The 24406-nt window shown below is 38.5% G+C and overlaps 2 protein-coding genes across 3 annotated transcripts in view; one reads left to right on the top strand and one right to left on the bottom strand.

The window, feature by feature from the left end:
- NUP155 (nucleoporin 155) overlaps positions 1–9579 on the bottom strand; it is a 59737-nt gene extending 50158 nt beyond the window's left edge. For both annotated transcript variants that reach the window (XM_007447915.1, XM_007447914.1), the window contains exons 1-4: positions 9280–9579; positions 6552–6689; positions 4191–4287; positions 1467–1537 (exon numbers count right to left, since the gene is read on the bottom strand). In XM_007447915.1, coding sequence (XP_007447977.1) covers positions 1467–1537; positions 4191–4287; positions 6552–6689; positions 9280–9436 — 463 coding nt within the window. In that variant the 5' untranslated portion in view covers positions 9437–9579. The remainder of the gene's footprint in view (positions 1–1466; positions 1538–4190; positions 4288–6551; positions 6690–9279) is intronic.
- A 3462-nt stretch (positions 9580–13041) lies between these two features.
- The window catches only part of LOC103082541 (WD repeat-containing protein 70), a gene marked incomplete at its 3' end in the record, with an annotated part of 119583 nt that continues 108218 nt past the window's right edge, over positions 13042–24406 (top strand). Inside the window, exons 1-4 of the mRNA XM_007447918.1 lie at positions 13042–13066; positions 13167–13232; positions 15329–15412; positions 21481–21601. Of these exons, the coding sequence (XP_007447980.1) occupies positions 13042–13066; positions 13167–13232; positions 15329–15412; positions 21481–21601 (296 nt within the window). The remainder of the gene's footprint in view (positions 13067–13166; positions 13233–15328; positions 15413–21480; positions 21602–24406) is intronic.

The following is a 24406-nucleotide window of genomic DNA, read 5'->3' as shown; positions in this document are numbered from 1 at the left end:
CAATCCCACTACTGGACCATAATTCATTGTTCATTGCAGCTCTATTTACAATAGCCAGGACATGGAAGCAACCTAGGTGTCCATCAACAGATGAATGGATAAAGAAGATGTGGCACATATATACAAAGGAATATTACTCAGCCATAAAAAGAAATGAAATGAGTTATTTGTAGTGAGGTGGATGGACCTAGAGTCTGTCATACAGAGTGAAGTAAGTCAGAAAGAGAAAAACAAATACCATATGCTAACACATATATATGGAATCTAAAAAATAAAAAAAAAAGGTCATGAAGAACCTAGGGGCAGGACGGGAATAAAGACGCAGACCTACTAGAGAATGGACTTGAGGACACGGGGAGGGGGAAGGGTAAGCTGGGACAGAGTGACAGGGTGGTGTGGACAGATATACACTACCAAATGTAAAACAGATAGCTAGTGGGAAGCAGCTGCATCACACAGGGAGATCAGCTCGGTGCTCTGTGACCACCTAGAGGGGTGGGATAGGGAGAGTGGGAGGGAGACACAAGAGGGAGGAGATACGGGGATATATGTATACATATAGGTGATTCAGTTTGTTATACAGCAGAAACTAACACAACACTGTAAAGCAATTATACTCCAATAAAGATGTTAAAGAAAAGAAAAAGAAGATATGGCACATATATACAATGGAATATTACTCCGCCATAAAAAGCAACGTAACTGAGTTATTTGTAGTGAGGTGGATGGACTTAGAGACTGTCACACAAAGTGAAGTAAGTCAGAAAGAGAAAAACAAATACAGTATGCTAACACATATATACGGAATCTAAAAAAAAAAAATGGTTCTGAAGAACTTAGGGGCAGGACGGGAATAAAGACGCAGACCTACAAGAAAATGGACTTGAGGACATGGTGAGGGGGAAGGGTAAGCTGGGACGAAGTGAGAGAGTGATAAGGACATATATATACTACCAAATGTAAAACAGATAGCTAGTGGGAAGCAGCCGCATCGAACAGGGAGATCAGCTCGGTGCTTTGTGACCACCTGGATGGGTGGGATAGGGAGGGTGGGAGGGAGGGAGACGCAAGAGGGAGGAGATATGGGAATATATGTATGTGTATAAATGACTTACTTTGTTATAAAGCAGAAACTAACACACCATTGTAAAGCAATTATACTCCAATAAAGATGTAAAAAAAAAAAAACTTATGCAAACTTGAAAAGATAAAAAAAAAAGACTAACAAAAAGCAAGATAAAATTCAAGAATTATAGTTTAACAATTTTAAAGGCAGACTCATTTATACCATAAGGTTAGTAAATTGTTAAATATTCCTAATCACTTTTTATATTTCTAATTAGAAGTAATTTAAAACAAAACTTCAATAGGAAAGTTAATTACTTAAAGTATAATATCATTTAGTCCTAAAACATTTGGAATCTTATGTACAAACATAATTTAATCTTTATATTTTTATTTCTTACCAGCTTTTGGTTTCACAAGCCCCACAGCAAGAATAGTCTCATTAAGTCCATCAAAATAGGCAAGGTCTCCTCTGTCAACAGTTGAAGAAAAAACATGTTACACATGTAAAGGAAAAAGTTTTATAATGTTCTTCAAGACTACAGAATATAATGAACCAGCAAACAAAACTGTTTTAGTTCCAAGACTCAGGCACACAGACCTACCTAAGGCTAAGCGGAAACCAGGAAAAAGCGGAATGCTGGTCCCCATTCCAAACATTCCCCCACCAGGTTGCAAGTCTCAAGTAACAACAATCTACTCCTGCGGCAGGGGCAAGAGGACCCTCTCAGAAGAACAGGCTCACAGGGAGAGCCTGTTGCTGGGGGAGAAACAGGAACACTGAGAAAAAATCCAGCAACCCAATCTGTACGCTAAGTGCAAAATAATTCTAAAGGAATTTGAAACCTGTGGTCCACTGAAGGTAACCACTGCACCAACAAAACCACACTCGGCTTAACTCCTGACTTGGAAAAAGTCAACTCCCTCACAATAAAGGCCTACCTGCTAGGCTCTAGCAAAGGAAGAGACACGCCCATTTCTAAGGATAAAGGGTATTTATTGCAGTATTCACTGTCCTATACATGGTGTCTGGCTTTGAGTAACAAAACATGAGCAAAAAAGCAAGCAAAAAAAAGCCCCAGTGTCAAGAAACAAAGCAATCAACAGAACCAGAGTCAGATGTCTGAACTATCAGACAGGAAATTTTAAATAAATATAATCAATATAGTATAGGCTCTAATAAAAATGATGAGCAATATGTATAAACAGGTAAGGAATTTCAGCAAAGAAAATAAGTAGAAATAAGCCAGTGAAAATGTTAGAAATAAAAAGCACAGCACAAAGAATGTCTTATATGGACTTCTCAGTAGACTTGACGAAAGAATCAGTAAACATGAAGTTAAAGGTCAATAGAAATTGTCCAAATTGAAATAAAAAGAGAAAAAGGAGTGGCACATCCAAACAGAGCATCCAAAATTTGTTGGAAAACATCAAGCAGTCTAACAAAAGTATAACAAATCTCAGAAGAGAAAGGAAGAGAACAGGAAAGAACAAATACTTTAATAAGACAATGGTTGAAAAATTTTCAAAAATAGCAAAGACTTCAAACCTAGATCCAATACGCTCAGAGAACAGCAAGCAGGATAAATACCAAGAAAAAAAAATGATCCAGACTTTGAGGAAAACTGGTTGTCCTGCAAAGGGCCACACAAGTGGACAGAAAACACCTACATGGCAACCTACGTGGGGCCAGGTTTCCCCATTTTCCCAATGGTGTGGAATTACACAGGCTCCTTCAACAACTGACACAGCCCCCAGAACTAAGAACAATATTGGGAGAGCTGGGGATTAGAGAAAAGTGAATTGAACAACAATACGTTTCTATCATCCAGATGGAACTGGGATTTGTAATAGAAAGCTATCGGAATAACTGAAATGAAGGCTAAGGTTTTTACAGAATTGAATTTAGGAAGTAAAGATTTATATCCAGTACCTGTGCCTTGATTTTTTCAATAAACACAATATTCAAATAATTTTTCTTTAAATGAGTTTAGTTTGAACACACAATAAGGTTGAACCACACTTTCCATGTGGGCAGGGACTATGTTTATTCAGTACTATTCAAGCACAAAAAGTGATAATGATAAGCTCAATGTGGTTTTTAAATGAATAAGTTAGAAGTCAATGGAAGTATAAAAATTTCATTAAAGTGTAAACACTTTTCAACGAAATTATTCTCACATTTATCTATTTTGTAATTTTCTTGCATTAGGTTTTCTTGAAGAGATCAATGCCTAAAGGAACAGCTTCCACTCTTTAGTTTAAAATTGAATATGTTATGTGTAATATAACAAACTGGGGCAACGTTCATGGTACATGAAGAACAATCTCAACCTTATATCACTATTATTATGACTATATACCATTTCAACAATAAAAATAGCTAGGAAAATTTCTAATTAAAAAAAGAACAGCAAATAAAAATAGTTTAAGCTACAAGTTCTCATATAGTGTCAGTTTTGATTCAATGACACTGTATGTTTCTAACAAGTATGTTAATTACTCAGGAGCAAGACTAACATCTTAATATGGATCTTCCTCTGGTTATCTCACCCCTCACCTAAAGATAATACGATGGAGAACTGGAAGGTAAAATTTTTCTCCAAGTAGCCAAGAGTAAGATCATCAGATCAATAAACTTTAAACAAGAATGCCTTGGGCCTTCACTCATACTCTTTTATACACATTTAATTTACACAAGGTCAAGCCCACAGAATAACAACAAAACTGTTAAGATACTTCAATAAACTAACATCCTCCCACTCCATGATACGCAGGGAAAACAGAGGTCTTTAAAAATCTCAAACCATCTCTCAAAGAATTACTGATAGACTATCATTATTATAGGAGTTGGGGAAATAATACTGCTGTTACTCAGAGTGGTACCCAGATCCCCAGCATCACCTGGGAGCTTGTTACAAATGCAGACTCCTAAGCCTTAATGACTAAAACATAATCCATATCTTAACCCCATCCCCACGTTGGTATATACACTGAGAAGCACTGACCCGGATGTTAGACGAATGAAAGATAAACCAGGCAGCTTTTAATGAGTAGAATACTAGTTGTAATAAAGATAATTTAAATTCTAACCATGCTAAAGCAAACCAGTCATAAACACATACCCATCTTCGTAGTTCCACATGAATATGTCACTGTCGATTGTGAGCCAAGCTCTACTGATAGGAGGGAACACGCCCATCATGCAGTTACACTGCATATCTGAGGTAGTGTGGATGTAAGGTAGAAAGATTTCAATCTCATTTTTCTTAAACTTGTTTCAAAAGATTTTGATTTAGGGCTTCCCTGGTGGCGCAGTGGTTGGGAGTCCAGCTGCCGATGCAGGGGACGCGGGCTCGTGCCCCGGTACGGGAGGGTCCCGCGTGTGGCGGGGCGGCTGGGCCCGTGAGCCATGGCCGCTGGGCCTGTGCGTCTGGAGCCTGTGCTCCGCAACGGGAGAGAAAAAAAAAAAAAGATTTTGATTTAAAATGTATGATTAGGGCTTCCCTGGTGGCACAGAGGTTGAGAGTCCGCCTGCCGATGCAGGGGACACGGGTTTGTGCCCCGGTCCGGGAAGATCGCACATGCCACGGAGCGGCTAGGCCCGTGAGCCATGGCTGCTGAGCCTGCATGCATCGGGAGCCTGTGCTCCGCAACGGGAGAGGCCACAACAGTGAGAGGCCCGCGTACCGCAAAAAAATAAAATAAAATAAAATAAAATAAATAAAATGTATGATTAAAAAATCATGACTTATTCACTCTTCAATCAAAAGAGCAAATGAAGTATCTTTATTTCCAATGAGTTTAATGAAAGCCATAGTGTATGACAGAAATATTTATTATAACTTCTAAATAAAGCTATCTGACCATTTATAATGTACTCTAAATAACAAATGTAATGTTTTTGCCATTACTAACTTAAAAAAATATTGATTCTGAGTAATACCATTGGACTTTAACAGTATAAACTGTTTCACTGGACCAGTTTTTCCAATGGTATAAAAGAGTGATTAAAAAAAAACAAAAAAAACAAAAAACAGGGACTTCCCTGGTGGTGCAGTGATTAAGAATCCGCCTGCCAATGCAGGGGACACGGGTTTGATCCTTGGTCCAGGAAGATCCCACATGCCGCGGAGCAACGAAGCCCGCGCACCACAACTGCTGAAGCCCACAAGTCTAGAGCCCATGCTCTGCAACAAGAGAAGCCCCCGTTTGCCACAAGCAGAGAAAGCCTGCACTCAGCAATAAAGACCCAACGCAGCCAAAAATAAAAATAAATAAATTTATAAAAAAACTAAGAAAAACAGTCGGCATGCTAAAGTCGCAGCCAGTTGACAATCTACAAGCCTCGTATAAACTGAAAAATAGACAAAGAATTATTTACGTAATTATAAGATAATGAAACAATTGTGAAAACAAAATAATTTCCGAATTAAAGAAATATCTCTTGTAGATAGTATAGTATTACCAGAGAATTAAAGAATATTAAGAAACTAAGCAAGGGTAGAGTATATGATAAGGTATATTATTTATTTAATGACACTATTTTACAAAGTCTCAGAGAAACAATGAAAATATAAATTGGATTTTACTAGTTTTTCTATTTATTTTACAAGCATTTTCCCTAATTTTTCATTTCTTTTTTTTCTAAATCACACTGTATTGAAATATGAAGCCCTTTACCCTGAACAGATTAACATACTTTTAAAAGTCAGATTAAATTTTTATATAGCATCTTGATGCCTTTATTATGAGAGTTACAGACTGATTTTTATAAAAGCTTCCTAGCAAAGAACTATATAGTCCTTTTATAGAGTATGCCACACTTTAAGAAAAACAAATAAAATCTTATTTTTAGAGGATAAGAAAACTCCTCTAACTTCTCAGTCTATGAAGATGGCATGAGTATCAATACTTCAGTTTCTTATACCTTTAGATACAGATTCTTACTGTAATCCTTAGAAATACAATAAATTATAAACTTCAATTCTAAGACACCAGTAAGTGTAAAAACACACCAAAAACTTTTTGGGGGGTATTTGCAGAAGAAAATACCTTGCAGTTTTATTTTAAACATTTTCAGAGCCACTTCCCAGTTCTAAAATGTTAACATACAGGAAAAAATAAAAACAAAAATCATGGGTCTTTGAACTGAAAAAGAGTGGTAGTAAAAAATTCCCTGTATAGCACTTAATTGGAAAGTAATGCCTTGTCATATATCATTCAAAAATGCAGAGTTGCTTGTAAACAATTTACTCTCCTCAATGCCCCCAAACAATTAAAATGTGACTCAATTTTCAACATTCAATCTTCGATGAAATTTTCTAGGCACATGGCAAACTACCCACATACTTAAAATGTATTTTAAATAAAACCTTATAAGAACTTATACACAATGTGCTAATTAAACACAAAACTAGAATTATAATAATGAGAATACCAATTTTTAAATTTTTTAAAGAGTTAAATACAAAGTAATAGGATACGTCCAAACTGTTCAACAAGTTCAGGTGGGAGAGGAACTCTTCGAATGGAACTGATCTCTGGCAGGTTGGGTACTGACAGCAAACCAGGTCCTTGTAGAGGATAATCCATATCTGACATGCCAGAAACAGTGGGATTATCTACAAAAAATAAAATTAAAAAAGCGCATTTATTTAAAATAATAATGTATTGGGCATCAAATGGGCATACAGAAGTATTGCAAGCTACAGAAAAATTGTGTATCTGGTTCTAAAGGTATAGAGAGAATAAAGTAATTCTGATCTGACACAAAGGAGGCCTGATAAATTCCAATGTTAAGATGGGGTGCAATTACTGGTTTCAACACTGAACAGAAGGTTATCTTTCACAAAGACTTTCTCCATAAGAAAAGAAATGTTTAGTTCAATAATTTATAGTGTTTTCCTATTATTTTACTAATCTGAAATAGGAAAAAAATTATAAAACAGCTCTGTTATTCTCAGATAAAAACAACTGTGGACAAACAAAATACTGACTGGGGAAAAAACAGCATTTCCTTTCCCACTTAAAAATTTAAAGATTAAAACAATCCATGCCTTTTCCCGTTATGTATCCACCCCCCACCCTCAGACCAATATACAAATAAAGGCAAACCTCAGAGACGTTGTGGGTTTGGTTCCAGACCACTGCAATAAAATGAACATGCCCAGAAGTGAGTCACATTAATTTTTTGGTTTTCCGGTGCATGTAAAAGTTATGTTTACACTATACTGACGTCTAAGTATGCAACAGCATTATGTCTAAAAAAACAATGTACACACCTTAATTAAAAAAATATTACTAAAATATGCTGTCACCTGACAAGGCAGGGGTGCCACCAATCTGTTAAAAAAAAACAGTATCTGCAAAGTGCAATAAAACAAACCACAGTAAAATGAGGTATGCCTGTAATTCCACAAAAGCAATATTTTATGGGGGGGGGGAGTGGGAGAGAATCAGACTACTCTATAAACTGCTCTCAACTGGCAACCTTCTCTTCCTCTAAAGCCCAGACACTAAGGGCAAGAGCAGGCTGGTCTATTCCGCCTGTCCTTCCTAGTCCTGAGCAAGGTATTTTAGTTCTGACTATTTACTATTATTATTTACTCAGGCACCTTTTCAGCCTCTCTAGAGTACAAAGATGTTGGGGGAAACTGACATATAAAACAAATTTTTAAATGTATTATGAAAAATTTTTAAATTTATACAACTAGAGAACAAATGCAATCAATCCCTATGTATTGAGTATCCAGCTTCAAAAATTACCAGTAACATGCCCAGTCATGTTTCATATATGTCAGTCACTATCCACTTTTTCCCTAATGTGTTTTTTGAAGCGAATCCCAGACGTTCCATTTACTCTTAAAACATAATTTTGATAGAACATTACACATGTTAAACTGCAGTAGGAACACAAAGGATGGAATTAATAACTCTGGTGAGGATATAAACCTCACTAGAGTTATTCCTGGTTGAGAAAGGCTTCAGAGAAAGTGGTATTTAATGGAGTCTGGAAGAATAGCTTGTCAGGCAAAGAAGAACATTCTAGAAATGATGAAGAGTACATGTAAAATGAAATCCTGAAGAGGGGGTTCTTATGGGAAACCTGTTAAATTCAGCATAACTGGAACAAGGAGGTCGAGAATAGGATGGAAGAGGGAAAGGAAATTTGGTTGAAGAGGTAGATGTGTGTAAAGGTGGATAGGTTGGACTGGGGTCAGGTATGATGAGAAGACCAGAATGTATGGACTGTTTTTACACCTTGCTTTCAGAAATAAGGAGTACAAAGCGAAGAGTGCTACTCAGGATGAGAGTTGCTAATAGGCCACTCAGTTCTTTTAAGACAAGCCCACTGGTAAGTAGCTGTTAGGAGTAAATACTCTTTGCTTTGTTTCTGTCTTTCCTCTGATTATAAGTCAATTAATGACTTTTTATAAATCGTCAAAGCTGTCTTTTAGGTTTACATTGCAGATTAACCTGGTTACATTATCTTGGTTCTCGCCGACCAAAAATCTTGTTTTTATCTTATTTACTCTTCTCCAATTTCCACCTCACAAAGGGGGTCACTTTTTTTCTAGCAACTTGTGTGATTCTATATGCCTTGAGGAGCCTGGGCTTAATTTAAAACAGATAAACAGAATATTTTACGGACACCTCTCTTTGTTGGCACAAAAATCTGCTTTTCCCTCCGTGTTCACCCATCATCAGTGCTGATTTCCCTTCATTCCGCTGGTAGTTCTTTTTAACACCTTTAAGGACTTCATATTACACTAACTCCATACAAAATAAGCATATCTCTGAGCGAACATAGTAAATTTCCAAATTAACTTCGTATGCTCTCCAATTTTACTAAAACATTAATATGAGGTATTAACAAGGATGAGAATTGGATCAGGTGATCCTTCTCATCTGGTCTTAGCGATACACACTTGGAGGCAATGAGAAGCTCATTAAGGCTGGAAACTTTGCCTCTTTCTGCTTCAAATGGGGGCTTGCTCCTCATTCCTATCCCCTGAGGTGCCTGTAATGAAGAAAGTGAGAAGGAAAAACATTGAAAATGGGCTCTTTTCCGCCCTTCAAAATGCAGCAAACAGCGTCCCAGATCTCAGGGTATCTTCGCCGATTCACCCTGCGGATAAGGACCTATTTAGGGAGTCAGACGAGAGTCCTTTGGGATGAGAAACAGTCACCAACTGGGCAACGATCACTCACTTGGGGCAGACACCATGAGCAGATCGGAAAGGTCCGGGTACATGCGGTCTTCTTGTAACTGACGGTCGATGAGCCGCCCCGCATTTTCCAAAGCTTCCTGCAGGGCTGCGGCCGACGTGGACGCCGGCATTGCCGAGCCCAGCAAAGAAGACGGCATATCGAAAATCGGAGACAACAGCGACCGGAGAAAGTCAAAAAGCAAGGAGAAATAAGAGAAATCCCAAGACGCTAGCTCAGCCCCAAAGCTTAGGGCGCGCGCGCCAAACAAGCGCCCCGGCGCCAGTGCATGACGTGCTTCCGGTTCATAGGGTGGGGAATATGAAGCCAGCTTTTCGGCGCTGGGAAGAGGAAGCTGTTAGAGGGGGCTGGACGTTGGGGGTGGAGCTAGTGAGCGGGAGGTGCTTCGAAGTGGGCAGGCTGGTTGTTCTGGTCGGGAGGGGGAAATCGGTGGTGGGAGTGGAGGAAGGGAGGGAAGGAGAGAAGAAGGGGAAAGGGGAGGGACTGGGAAAGGGGAAGGATGGGATGGGGTCGGTAGGGGTGGGGAGCAGGAGGGAGCGGGGTCCGGGTAAGTGCGAGCCGGTTAGTGCGGGGGCAGCGCAAGGATGCTCGGGTTCTTGTGGGTTTAGCGCGCGCTTGGATCTGAGTGCCTCGAGCTTCGGGGATCGGAAACCTGCAACTGCAACTATTTTGAGTATGCGTGTCAATTTGGTGCTGCAAATAACTTGTCTTCTGAGAGTGGATAGGAGTTGGTAGCTGTTTGTTAAAAAAAGTTTACATATAAACCAAAATTTCACTAGAAATATGGGCTTCGGTGTAAATTAAAATTCATCATGTTTTCTATTTCTGTGTCGTTACCATTTGACTTTGTGGTACGTTACTGTGAAAAATTATGTTTATGGAATCTTCACAGCGTACCTGATGCCTTGCTTTATTTCCCATTTCAGAGGGGAAGCAGGTGGTTCTAATTCACTGCTTCATCCCCAGCACATAGTAGAGGGACTGATATAGAGTAGGCCACCTAATATATCATCTTATACAGCAACTGAATTCTGAATTTGTGTCAGGCATTGTACCTGTGCAGGGAATATCAAACTGAAACAACATTCCTCTTCTCAAGGTGCTTTATGCAGGGACACACAGGCAAAAAAAAACAACAACAGTGCATCACCATATTTTGTCTATGGGGTATGTATTAACTGCAGTAAAAGGGTAAGAGAAATGAGTGAGGAGAGGCAGGATGGGCTTCATTTCATGCAGAAGGCAGCTGGAGTGGTTAAAACAAAGCAGTAGTCTTCAAAGAGCAGTCCTTATTTAGAATACTTAGCATTAGTCCTTATTTAGAGTCTCACCTAAGTTACATCCGATTATATTCATAGTTTTGCAAATCAATAGCTGAATTGCTCTGAATTGGTCTTTTGCTATTTGAATTACTTTTTACTGCCTCAAATAAAGCGTTGACTAAATTTCTGAATACTAAAAATACTGTGATATTACAGATCTATACATATAATTTAAAATTTCATAGCAAGTATACCAAGAAAAATTAGATTTGTATTACTGGTAGATAAATAGGCAGAGGGGTCGCCAGTTGTCAGTTTTCTTTTATTCGGTAGACTACAGATTGAAAACTGACAGTCTGTCACAGGGTTGGTTTGTTTTTAATTTTTTTTTTTTTTTTTTTTTTTTTGCGTTACGCGGGCCTCTCACTGTTGTGGCCTCTCCCGTTGCGGAGCACTGGCTCCGGACGCGCAGGCTCAGCGGCCGTGGCTCACGGGCCCAGCTGCTCCGCGGCATGTGGGATCTTCCTGGACCGGGGCACGAACCCGTGTCCCCTGCATCGGCAGGCGGACTCTCAACCACTGCACCACCAGGGAAGCCCTGTTTTTAATTTGAGACAAAAAAAATACAATAGAAAGTTTTCAACTCTACAAATTGGATGTCTAACAATACTGGTCTAATAGTCCTGCACACAGCAACAGCATTTCCAAGGGTCTAAGTCCAAGACCCTCCATTCATTTACATATTGCAATGGCTGCTTTTCAGCTGCAACTGTTGAGTTGAATAGTTGGTACACAGACCACATGGACTCAAAGCCTCAGATATTTACCATGCAGCCCTTTATGTGAAAATTTTGCTGAAGACATCTCAAGAATAAAGATTCTAAAACTTTTGATACCTTTAAAAATTATTAAGGAGTCCAAAGAGGTTTGGTTTTTGTGTGGATTGTTGATAAAAAGTTAATCAGTCGATCTAAAAAAGAAATGGAAAAATTTTTTTGTGCCAAGCTGAGGATTATAACCCGAAACAGCATCTCAGAAAGCTCTAAGGACTGTTCCAATCATTAGAAGTCAAAACACAGTTACATAAGTTTTTCGAAACAGAGGGCTGTACATTCAATGACATATTACTGACAGTTTACACAATCCAGATCTAACCATCATCTTGGCCACTTTCAAGATCAAGAAGGAACGTTATCTTTTAGGGAGTTGTCTTGTTGATGCTAGGAGAATGTTGCTCTGTATGGTTGAGCAGGTATTTCCGCTGATGGAGGAGGTTTGGTTGATACAAAATGCATATACACAATGCACAGTAGAGAGGAGAGAGAAGGTCAAAAGGCAGAGAAATGTTTTTGTGTTTGAATTTTTCTTGTCTTGCGATAAAATATGAATTTTATTTCACAGGGTTATTTTTGTTAATAATTGCTAATATCTCATAAAAATGAGAAATTTAAAAAATAACTTATTTAAAAGAATAAGCCTAATCCTCGTTAATATAAATAACACATTTTATGAAAAATCGCCATAGTTTCTAAAACCAAACCATTAGTGAGAAGAATGCTGTTATTTTACATTTTTGCAGATCTCTTAAATGTTTGGCTAAATAAGAGATAACCAGATTTCATATCTCTTGTTGTTACTTGTTTAGTTGAAGTACACGAAGAAAAGGGGGCCTCACAGAGTTATGTAGCTGGAAAAGGGACTATTTTAATAACCTTTTTAGACACTTGTGAATATTCTCTGACAGCTTACCAAAACTTAACAAATGGTAGTCTCTTAATGGTTAGTTGTGACATGGAATTTGAAACCATCTTCAGAATTCTGAGGATTAAGTGTCACCTTCCCCTTGGCGGTAAACGCGTTTTTTTTTTTTTTTTTTTTTTTTTTTTTTTTGCCTGCATTGGGTCTTCCTTTGCTGTGCGCGGGCTTTTTCTGGTTGCAGCGAGTGGGGACTACTCTTCGTTGCAGTGCGTAGTCTGCTCATTGCAGTGGCTTCTCTTGTTGTGGAGCACGGGCTCTAGGCACGTGGGCTTCAGTAGGTGTGGCGCGTGGGCTTCAGTAGTTGTGTCGCGTGGACTCTACAGAGCAGGCTCAGTAGCTGTGGCACACGGGCTTAGTTGCTCTGCGGCATGTGGGGTCTTCCCAGACCAGGGCTCGAATCGATGTCCCCTGAGTTGGCAGACGGATTCTTAACCGCTGCACCACCAGGGAAGCCCCGAAAAATGAGTCTTACAAAGTAAAAAGTGTTAGAGAAACTGCAGATAATATTCCCCTTCCCGTGGGTTCAATCTGAAGCCAGCTTCTGTGGCGCTTATACTCCGCCAGCCCGCTAGGGCGGCGCTGCTTAGGAGGCCTCTGTCCCTCCGCGGAAGGTGCCGCTCTTGGCCTTGGCGGCGAGGCCGACGCTCGAAGGCGATACTTCCTGCCTGGTTTGCTGCTAGTCTTTAGCAGCTGTTTGGGCTGGTGCTGTGGCGGTTGGCAGGCCATGGAGCGCCCCGGACCCAGCGGCGGTGGGTTCAGTGAGGCGAGCGCCGGCGGGGTGGGTCGGGCAGGGCCGCGGCGCTGGGGGCTCCGCACTAACAAGGCCTTTTCTCTTTTCTCTTGTCCCAGTGACAGGCTCAGACGCATCAGGACCGGACCCGCAGCTCGCGGTCACCATGGGCTTCACGGGGTTCGGTGAGTGACTGCCCTAGGCATGGTCCCTTTTCATTTTGCAGAGATTTTAAGAGCCGCAGGTTGAGAGGGGGGCCCGAGCTGTCACCTGTGTTCCACCCCTTCCGCAGTGCCAAGTTCTCATTATTTTAGCTTTAATGTGTTTATCTTGCAATTTTTAGAGTCTTCCCCACCCGTTTTCTAACTCCTGCCTATCTCTTGGGACCAGCTCAGGTGACATTTATGAGAAGGCTAGTGAGAAAGAAAGATTGCTTTGTGACCCACGCGGTGGAGGGTGTTGGTTGATGGAGGGAGTTGTCTCATTGCGTCCTGAGACTGAGCGCTAACCACTGACTGTGGTCTGTAATAAGGTGGCCCTTTTGGCAACAAATGGGCCATTAGGTGATGTTATAATAGTAAATCTTTTATTTTATTAAGTTATAGTTGATTTATAATGTCATGTTAATTTTAGGTGTACAGCACAGTGATTCAGTTATATATATTCACTTATATATGTATATTCTTTTCCCTTTTATTACAAAATAAGCACAGTGATTCAGTTATATATATTCACTTATATATGTATATTCTTTTCCCTTTTAGGTTATTACAAAATATTGAGTATAGTTCCCTGTGCTATACAGTAGGTCCTTGTAGGTTAGTCTTTTTTGATTCCAGTTTTTCTACTCCAGAATCTTCATTTCAGTGTCTCTTTTGTTCATTCATACATTCATTTATTCTGGTAACGTCTTGAGCTACAAAACATATTTACTCTCTCCTAGGTGGTCATGGCTACAAAAGTACTGTATACTTCTGTAGTATTTTGGTACTTATTTTTGTTTCAGTTCTTTTAAATAGCTTTCTCCCCAATTTCAAAAGGAACACATGTAAATAGCAGGAAAATATAAAGAACCCAATAAATAAGAATGAAGAAAGTAAAATCATTCGTAACTTCATGATCTAGAAATCAGGACTTAAAAGTTAGTTTGTTTTCCAGTTTTTCCTGTTGTAAGATTGTATATATGTACAGTTTTATATTCTTAATTATATAGAATTTGTTTAATTCTTAATAGTTTGAGGATTTTCCCATATTATAAAATGCTTTTCCAAAACATGATTTTTAATGGTTGAATAGTAGATAGAAATGCTATAATTTGTAATATTTTTAACTTTATCTCACATAGTTTCTAACTTTTATCAGTAATACTAAAATAAACATTTTTGTAAATAACTCTTTTATCTTCTTTTGTAAAAGGAGTTTTATGCATATTTCCATAGGGTAGATTTCTAAAAGAGGGACTACTTTGATAAAAATACAGATATTAAAGAGTAAAAAAAATTGGGCATATAGCTTTTAAAGCTTCTTGATATATATTGTCATAATGCTATTCAGAAAGGTGGTTTCAGTTTATAACAAAGTCAGTAGTGTGTAAGAAAGCCATTTTTACCATATTCTGGCAAACAAACATAGAATAGGTATTATTATTAAAAAAAAAAAAAGTCAGTAAAAGCACATACAACATTGCTTCCAAGCAGATTCAGGTTGTCAGAATGTCAGTTCCTTGTGGTTTCCTTATTTCCTTATTGGCTGTCTGGTGGGAGTTTCTTTTAGATACCTGCATCACTTGTCTTCTTGCCCCCTTCATCTTCAAGGGAACTGCAGCTCTTCTCAAGTTTCAGGTCTCTCTGACTTCTGCTATATCTGTTCTGCATCTTTGCATGTAAGGGCTCCCAGTTTTTAAGTCCATAACCTTAATTAATCTGCAGAGTCCCTTTTACCCTGTAATGTAATATATTCTCAGGTTTCAGGGATTAGGATATGAATATTCTCTATTCTGCCTAGCACACCAGTGTTGTAGTTTCAAGGAGTAGGGTCTAGGTGAATTACAGGAGGATGGGAAAGTTGGCTGGTTAATGTTATTTAGCGATGAGATTGTAATTAAAAATTCCCTGGGAAGTAAACTCTTTCTTCATTGATATTTTGTGGTTATTTTGTAGCCCTACTATAAATTAGGTAGACTTAAGTGGTTATTGGTCAGTCAGTAAGTATTTATTTAGTACCTAAAGTTTGGCCAACTTAGTTCAGGAAAATCATAGTCTGCTACTTATTTCTGTTTTAGGGAAAAAAGCTCGCACATTTGATTTGGAAGCAATGTTTGAACAAACTCGAAGAACAGCAGTGGAAAGAAGTCGGAAAACACTGGGTAAGAAGTTCAGTTACTTGCTCTTTTATAGGATTAAATACTGTATCCAGCTTACACCAGTGTCCTACCAGTTATAAAATTATAAGACTGAAAAAAATTTCAAAATTGTTAAAAGACCATATGTGCTGGTTCCTTTGGAAGCAGACGCTTTTTTGTCTTTGTTTTTTTAAACACGATCAAAGTTGCATCTAAACAGGATAAAAAGGTCTGAGAGCTAAAATCTTTTAGTAGTGTGAGCTATGAACAAACAAGGATTCAAAATTAATTTATAAGAATCAGAATAGTGGTTTCTTTATTACCTCTTCTCTCCCCCTCTATCTGATTCTCATTTCATTTTTTTCTTTCCTGCTTACAGCGGAACCAGTATTTGGAAGGCTGGGCGAGAGGTGGCTCTCAGAGCTGTGTACACCACTGACCGTTGACCCAGACAGTATAGAAAATTGAGACATACAGTGAATGTGGCTGCTGCTGTTGAATCTCTGCATTAATAAGTTGTATCAGACATTTAATGAAGGCCTTAACTTCCAGACTGTGTGGTTTGATACCAGGTGGTTAGCAATTCTAGATACCACCTCAGGGTCTTAGAAGGAGACTGACTCCTCTACTGCTTTCTTTAGATCTGATTCAGATCATTCTTACACTAGAGAAAGGATAGATGTAACCTGATAGAGCAGAAGGGGCTAGAAGCCAGAGACAGGACTCCTGGAAAAATTTAAGTGAATGTTATTCCAGCAATTGTCATTGTTGGTTTTAAAATGATAAATTATGTAGCAGTAATATCTCATATTTGGGAAGTGCACTTGATATGAAATGTTTTTGGTTTTTGGAAGAATAACAGTTTTTGTTGTGTATGTGTGGTGGAAAGACAGCTATCTACATATAGTATGTATTTTTTTAAAAAACACTTTCATTTCTACATGCAGTGTAACATAGTAATGAACTCCTGTATACCTACCACACAGATTTAACTACTGTAACAGTTCATGGCCAGTGTTAGTTCCATTTACTTCTCCTCTCAGATTACTTTGATACAAATCCTAGGTACATTATTTCACCCATAAATATTTTAGTATGTCTTTAAGAGATAAGGATTTGGAAAGATCTTAACCGAAATACTGTTACTACACCTAAAAATATTAAATAATTTAATATCATCAAACAATATGTAAAGGCATGCTATCTGCAGCATATACACAAATGCGTTATACACTTAATTTTTAAATGTTTTAGTGAACACTTATACTGTTACAGTATAACTTTCTTGTGTTTACCTCTTTCAGTGTGTGTTACAAAATGCTTTGAATAGGGATTGTCTTATTCTCCTACTTAAGTTTTATAGTCCCCAGTACCATGCCTTCCAAGATAGGTTCTCAATATATATTTGTGAAGATTGAATTGAATTTAAAACTGCAATACTGCCTTTAAAAAAAATAAATCCTGCATCTTTGGAGAATGTTTTTAAATGGCATGATAAATAGTAAAGAGTTTGGGATTTGGAGTTGGAGGATGCAGGTTTAAGGGTTAGCCCCACATTCCACTAGATGAATGACATTGGATGGATTTTCAAATTTCAGATCCTTAATTTCCCCATCAGTTTGGTGGCAATAATAATAAGATCTCTCTTAGAAGATTCTTGAAGGAATTAAGATGTTGGGCAGAGTACTTTTTAAACAGCAGTGTTATAAATATCACTTTTAGTTCCTGTCATTCTTCTTAGTGAAGTATGTATGCATTTAGCACCTAAGAGGAATTGCAGTAAAGAGTTATTACATTTTTAAAATTTTGAAAAATTATCTCAAGACCATGTACTCCTATTGATATTTGTGGATGAATTAAATGCGTTGAACTTCCTTGATTTAGTGTTACAGTCTTGGATATGGACTGCTTTTTCTACCCCTGATCTAAACACAAGAATCCAAAGTTTGACTTACTTTTCTTAAAAGTTAACAAATTCTTATATGGGCATATTTTATTTAATGATTGGTATTGGAATCTTTTCCTGGGCTTTGACATCAGACTTGAGGAAAATAACTTTCGTCCTTTTTTTTTTTTTTTTTTTTTTTTTTTTTTTTTGCGGTACGCGGGCCTCTCACTGTTGTGGCCTCTCCCGTTGCGGAGCACAGGCTCCAGACGCGCAGGCTCAGCGGCCATGGCTCACGGGCCCAGCCGCTCCGCGGCATGTGGGATCCTCCCGTACTGGGGCACGAACCCGTATCCCCTGCATCGGCAGGTGGACTCGCAACCACTGCGCCACCAGGGAAGCCCTTTTGGTCCTTTTTAATGGCAAGTTTAATTGTCTGTGTATATGGATGTGAAATTTTGGTTGTTAAATGCTCTAACAGAAAGGATGAGTTACTGTAAAACTTCAATAAAATATGTGTTATGTAAAATGTCAGGGAATAATGTTTCAAATTTTTTTGTTAATCTTTTACTTTTTAAAAATTAATTAAGTATATGTTTTGGCTGCATTGGGTCTTGGTTGCTGCACACAGGCTTTCTCTAGTTGCAGTGTGGGAGCTTCTCATTGCTGTGGCTTCTCTTGTTGCGGAGCAGGGACCCTAGGTGCGCAGGCTTCAGTAGTTGTGGCACGCGGGCTCAGTAGTTGGGGCACGTGGGCTCTAGAGCGCAGCCTCAGTAGTTGTGGCACCCGGGCTTAGTTGCTCCACGGCATGTGGGCTCTTCGTGGACCAGGGATTGAACCTGTGTCCCCTGCATTGGCAGGCGGATTCTTAACCACTGTGCCACCAGGCAAGTCCTTGGATAGTTTGCTGTTAACCTAAATGAGAGTTGCATACACCTGGAGTGCTTTTGCAGAAATGGCTATCCAAAATTGGTAACTCTCTGAGAGTCGAGAGTTAACAATAAAATGAGGTACTTGGAAGAATAAAATGAGGCGATGGGTGGTAGGTTAATTCACTTTTGTTAAGGGAACATATGGAGCATTTTTACAGTGTTTACAGTGTACTTGGTCCTACATTCAGTAAAAATATGTGAAAATGATCCCCTTGGTCAGGGAGCTACAGTTTATTGAATTATGTTTCATTTTGGTTTGTCCTCAGTCAACAATGAGGAAAAAAAATATATTTTTTCCTCAAAAATGTCTTTTCTTTTTTTTTCTTCTTGCTTTTATGAAGCAGCAGGTGACAGCAGAAGCCTCTCTGAATAGAAAATCCTTACTATTGTTAAAAAAAAGTTAAATTTTAATTTAAAAAGTTAGATCTTCACCAGGATGGGGCAAAAAGTTTGGAGTATTCATCTCCTGGGAAGAAACTGTAGTTAGGTGGGTGGGTCATAGTTTCCAGATAGTCTGGTGACAAGTAAGCAATAAAGGGCTGTACTTTATGGCCCATTGGAGAGAGAGGCAGGCTCACTGTTTTATAAGGTAGGTGGTAGTTGTTGGATAATTTTACAGTCTCTAGAAAGTCTGGTCACATCAAGGAAAGTTACAGTTGTGGAGCCTCAGTTCACTGCTTTGAGGCTTAATAGCTCTGTTACTTCTCTGCCTTGGGTTCGTCAACTATAAGGTGAGGATAGTAGTATCTACTTAAACTGTATTGTATAATTGAAATTTGCTAGGACAGTAGAACTTAAATGTTATTACCCCCCCAAAAAAGGTAAATTTGTGGGGTGATGGTTGTGTTCATTGACTCCATGGGGAGAATTCTATCACAATGTATTTTTGTACCAAATCATCACATTGTGCACTTTACATATCTCACAGTTTTATTTGTCAATTATACTCCAATAAAGGTGAAGAAAAAAAGTTTCTACTTCAGGGATTGTTATGAAGACTAAAGGAGTTAATTTTTTTTTTAACATTTTTATTGGAGTATAATTGCTTTACAATGGTGTGTTAGTTTCTGCTTTATAACAAAGTGAATCAGCCATACATATACATGTATCCCCATATCTCCTCCCTCTTGCGTCTCCCTCCCACCCGCCCTAGACCACCCCTCTAGGTCGTCACAGAGCACCGAGCTGATCTCCCTGTGCTATGCAGCTGCTTCCCACTAGCTAGCTATTTTACATTTGGTAGTATATATAAGTCCATGCCACTCTCTCACTTCGTCCCAACTTACCCTTTCCCCTCATGTGCTCAAGTCCATTCACTACATCTGCGCTAAAGGAGTTAATTTACAGGAAATGCTTAAAACAATACCTAGTACATAGCATAGTAAGCTCCATGTATTAGTTGCTATTATTTTTGTTAAATTAAGGTTGATATTAAGATGCTAATGGTTACTTTCAAAGAAGTCATAGAAGACCTAATAAAGAATTGCTTAAATAAGAAAGGTTTAGTATTGCACTATGACAAGAACTCTGGAGTGGGGCTGTTCTGTCTCCTGCGTCCTGATATGAAGGACATGAAGTTTTTTCCCCTTTTTTCTGCTTTGCCAGCTTTAGAGTGTTGGCTTGTCCTAAAGCAGACTGTCCTCATGTCTCAAAATTTTGTGAGCTAAATTTTGTTACATGCAGGTGACCACCTCCACAGGCTGAAAGGAGACTTTTGTGTAACACTTTTTAGAAGCAAGAAAACCTGTCTCAAATGTACCTTCAGCTGACTTCCCCTCACATGATATTAGCCGGTATTAGTGTGGCACATCAGTTGCAAAAACAGCCATTGCAAGAGCACTATGGTTGACCTGGAATCAAACTTCAGCCCCCCTGTGCAGGGAGGGGCCCAGCAGCTCCTGAAACACAGTGTTGTTTCTCACCTAGGGAGAACTGTGGTTTTCTTAGCAAGGAGAAAGAGAGAAGTGGCTGTTGTGTAGGTGGCTAGTAATGTGTGCCTTAGTATCGTTTCCTGATTAGGGTCAGAACTGCCCCTAAGACCTGAGCCTACAGTCCAAGTGTGGCCTTCCCCACTTCACTCTCCAATCCCCCCTCACCCTGGAGGGAATGGAGGGAATGTCTGGAGGAGCAGGATGAAGGTCGGAGCCCAGCAGGCTCACTCTTAAATTTGGGCATTATCCTTCTCTTATTGTTTTCAGCCTCCTCCAGCATCAGAGTGCCGAATTGTTAACTCCTAACCCAGCCCAGTGGAGAGCACAAAAAAATTAACCTGAGCTATGCCTTACCTCTTCCTGGAGAGTTTTATCTTTCATGTTTGAAACAAAAGACTAGTTGTTGATGCTAGTTGCTGCCCATCTCCTTGTTACTCATCCTCTACATCCTAGCAACAAAAGACCTAAAGAGTACAACATTCCAATTAATAAGTGCCCTTTGATACTACTTAACTTTGGGTGTATTATTCTTCATTATTAACTTAAGAAGTAAATGTTAAAGATTATCTCAGGTTATTGAGGATGGTGGCAATTGAGAACAAGCCTTATTCATATAATTAATTTCCTTCCTATGTGCTTTCCGCCCCAGTTGTTGAGTGAGATTATCAGACGAGAAAGATTAGATTTCCTTGGATAAAATATTTTTGTCTTTCCAAGGTAAACAACTCTGGAAACTAAATGTAATTCACCTTTCCTCATAATTTTGGTAGGAAGTCTCTGACCAAAAATCCAGTTTGGGAAATTCAGAAAGGAATGAAGTACTGAGTTTTTGGTTTAAAACATTAAAAGGTGAGATTACCTAAAATCTTACCTTTGAATGCTTTCTTCTGGTCACTTGCCACATCTTTTTACATAGTACAGTCATGGTTCATATACTGTTCACGTTTTAATTTTGCTTAGCATATCTGTTTATATTTTCTCAGATTTGTACATTTTCCATTACTATTTCTTTTTTTTTGGGGCTCTGCTGCATGGCTTGTAGGATCTTAGTTCCTTGATCAGGTATTGAACTCAGGCCACTGCAGTGAAAGCACTGAGTCTTAACCACTGGACTGCCAGGGATTTTTCCTCTGTCACTATTTTTATTGGCTGTATTTCATATTATGTTGATACACAGTAAACTTCAGTTATTTTCTCAGTGTTGGGCATTTAGATTGAAAACTTTTTTTGCTGTTACTGGTAACATGCCTATGTTACATCTTTGTAACTATGTTAATTTATAGCATTTTAAATAATAACAAATTTTGAAGCCTAACTGTTGAAAAAATTTTATAATCTTTTCAGAAGCAAGAGAAAAAGAGGAAGAAATGAACAGAGAGAAAGAATTAAGAAGGCAAAGCGAAGATCTTGAACCAACATCTTCAGGCTCAAGTGTGGCCAGAGATTGCTCTAAATCATCTTCCAGGTGCTTGTCTTTCTCAAAAGAATGTTATTAAACTACCTTTTTCTAGGCGTTCATAACACAGTTTAGGCAAAGTTCCTGATACTAAAAGCTTGCATAATTTCTCCCATTTCAGGCAATTGTGTATGTCTAGGACCAGGAAAAAGTCATTTGTCACATTGTAAATCAATTGACTTTTTCTGAAGTATTCCAGATGAAGTATTAAAATCTATGCCTTTTGGGCCTCCCTGGTGGCGCAGTGGTTGAGAGTCCACCTGCCGATGAAGGGGATGTGGGTTCGTGCCTAGGTCTGGGAGGATCCCACTGCCGCCGAGCGGCTGGGCCTGTGAGCCATGGCCGCTGGGCCTGTGCGTCCTGAGCCTGTGCTCCGCAACGGGAGAGGCCACAACAGTGAGAGGCCTGCATACCGCAAAAAAAAAAAAAAAATCTATGCCTTTTGACTGCAGAGCATAACTATATAAAGTTGGAAAGATGTTGACAAGTTTATTATTTTTTTCGTGTTTATTTTGTCATTTACATCTTTTGTCCCTTTCCCCAGACTCTGCATTCATAACCTTTTTGGGTAGGATCCTTTATGGAAATAGATAATAAGAAAGAATATAAATAGAGAGGCACATTATAAAGTTTATCGAGTTATAGGAGAAAGCAGCCATTAAAATTACTTTAAATTGAAATTTAATACTATGTAACTTAATTACTAAGAACTTTAAGCAATATAAATAGGTATATAGATATCAAATCTAGGTGGATAATATGAGAATTCTAATGTTGTTTAGATATATTTTAAATCATCAAATTGGTTACATAAACTATTCATGGCAAATTTCACCAGTGGATTTCACTATTTCCTCTTTTTACGGTAGAAAAACATAAAATATCTAAATACACAAAATATCACTTATACTATGTAATTTCATTTTTTGTTCACCCAGAAGGTGCATTCTTTGGTATCTCAGTCTAGGCTCTTGAGCAGAATATCTCTCCATAACAGTGTTGGTTGGTCTTTTCTATAACTTCTCTTTGCGGAGGGAAGGGATATCTATATGGGACTACAAGTCTGGTTCTCCCTTTTCATAACGGTGCAACCTTAACAACTATTTAGTCTCTGAAGCATATGAGTATCTTTGCATATATTAGTAAAGAGCAGGGGTCAGCAAACTTTTTCTGTCAAGGACAGATAGTAAATATTTTAGGAATTGGGGTCCATGTGGTCTCTTTCTCAGCTACTCAATTCTGCCATAGACGACACGTAAATGAATGGGCTTATCTGTGTTCAGTAAATCTTTAAAAAACAAACATTGGGCCAAAGTTTACCAACCCCTGCTACAGAGTGTCCTTTCTTTATATTAGTCAAAAAATTCAGTTTAGCATTGTCTATGGTTTTATATCAGTTGTCAGTCTCACAATGTCCTTGGGTTTCAATATGATAGGGAAAAAAAGCCCTTTTTCCTAAGAGGAACATTTAGTATTTACCTTTAGTTTCTTACTTTTGGGATGATTTAAGATGTCAAAAAACTACTGTTGGGCTTCCCTGGTGGTGCAGTGGTTGAGAGTCCGCCTGCCGATGCAGGGGACACGGGTTCGTGCCCCGGTCCGGGAAGATCCCACATGCCGCGGAGCGCCTGGGCCCGTGAGCCATGCTGAGCCTGCGCGTCCGGAGCGTGTGCTCCGCAATGGGGGAGGCCACAACAGTGGGAGGCCCGTGTACCGGACAAAAAAAACCCAAAAACCAAAAAACAAACTACTGTTGTGTTTTTGGAAATTTATCTTATTGCTAAGGTTTTGACAAACAAATGATTCCATTAATTGAAAATTGTAAAAATTTCAGTAGTTTTGTTGATTCTGTTTTTTCTGCAATACTAACTTTAAAGTCCAAAGATAAAGAACTTGCAGTATTGGTATTGAGAATAAATTTTATTGATATAACAAAACCCAGCATTACTTTTGTCATTAGTGATTAAAATTATAGAACTACTGTTGAGATTATAATTACAGATCTTCTTGACTTATGGTGGGGTTATATCCAGATAAACCCATCATAAATTGCAAATATTGTCAGTCGAAAATGCATGTAATACACCTAACCTACTGAATATCAAAGCTTAGCCTAGTCTACCTTAAACATGCTTGGAACACTTATATTAGCCTACATCTGGGCAAAACCATAGAACACAAAGCCTATTTTATAATAAAGTATTGGCTATCTCAAGTAATTTATTAAATACTATACTAAAGTGAAAAACAGAATGGTTGTAGGTGTACTGATTGTTTACCCCGATGATTGCGTGGCTGACTGGGAGCTGTGGCTTGCTGCCACTGCCCAGCATCATGAGAGAGTTTGGTACTATTTATCGCCAGTCCTGGAAAAGATCAAAATTCAAAATTCAGTGTATGGTTTCTACTGAATGCGTATTGCTTTCACACCATTGTAGAGTTGAAAAATCGTTAAGTCTAAATTGTAAGTGGGGACCATCTATATCAAATATAAAGATAGAAATGATCATCAAGAAAAATAAAATAATACAACTTTATTACAGTATTTTGTTGACCAAAAGAATGGAAGTTTACTTATCCCTGTTTCAGAAGGCCTTGAATGAATAATCCATGGCAGATGAATTAGCCTGTCAGAAGCTTAACTGAGACTATATTAATATCAGATATATTTTATGTAGATTTTCTCTCTCTATTATAGGAGTCTTTAAGCTATTTCTGCTTAAGCATTGAATCATGTTACTAGTGAAATAATTTCACTGTGGCTAAATTAAATTTGAAGTCTGTTTAAAAAAAATAGCCATTTTGAGAACATCT

This window comes from Lipotes vexillifer, unplaced genomic scaffold (assembly GCF_000442215.2).
Source record: "Lipotes vexillifer unplaced genomic scaffold, Lipotes_vexillifer_v1.1 scaffold1706, whole genome shotgun sequence".
NCBI lineage: Eukaryota > Metazoa > Chordata > Mammalia > Artiodactyla > Lipotidae > Lipotes > Lipotes vexillifer.
Note: the sequence above shows the minus strand (reverse complement) of the source record. Positions and strands in the feature narration are given on the sequence as shown.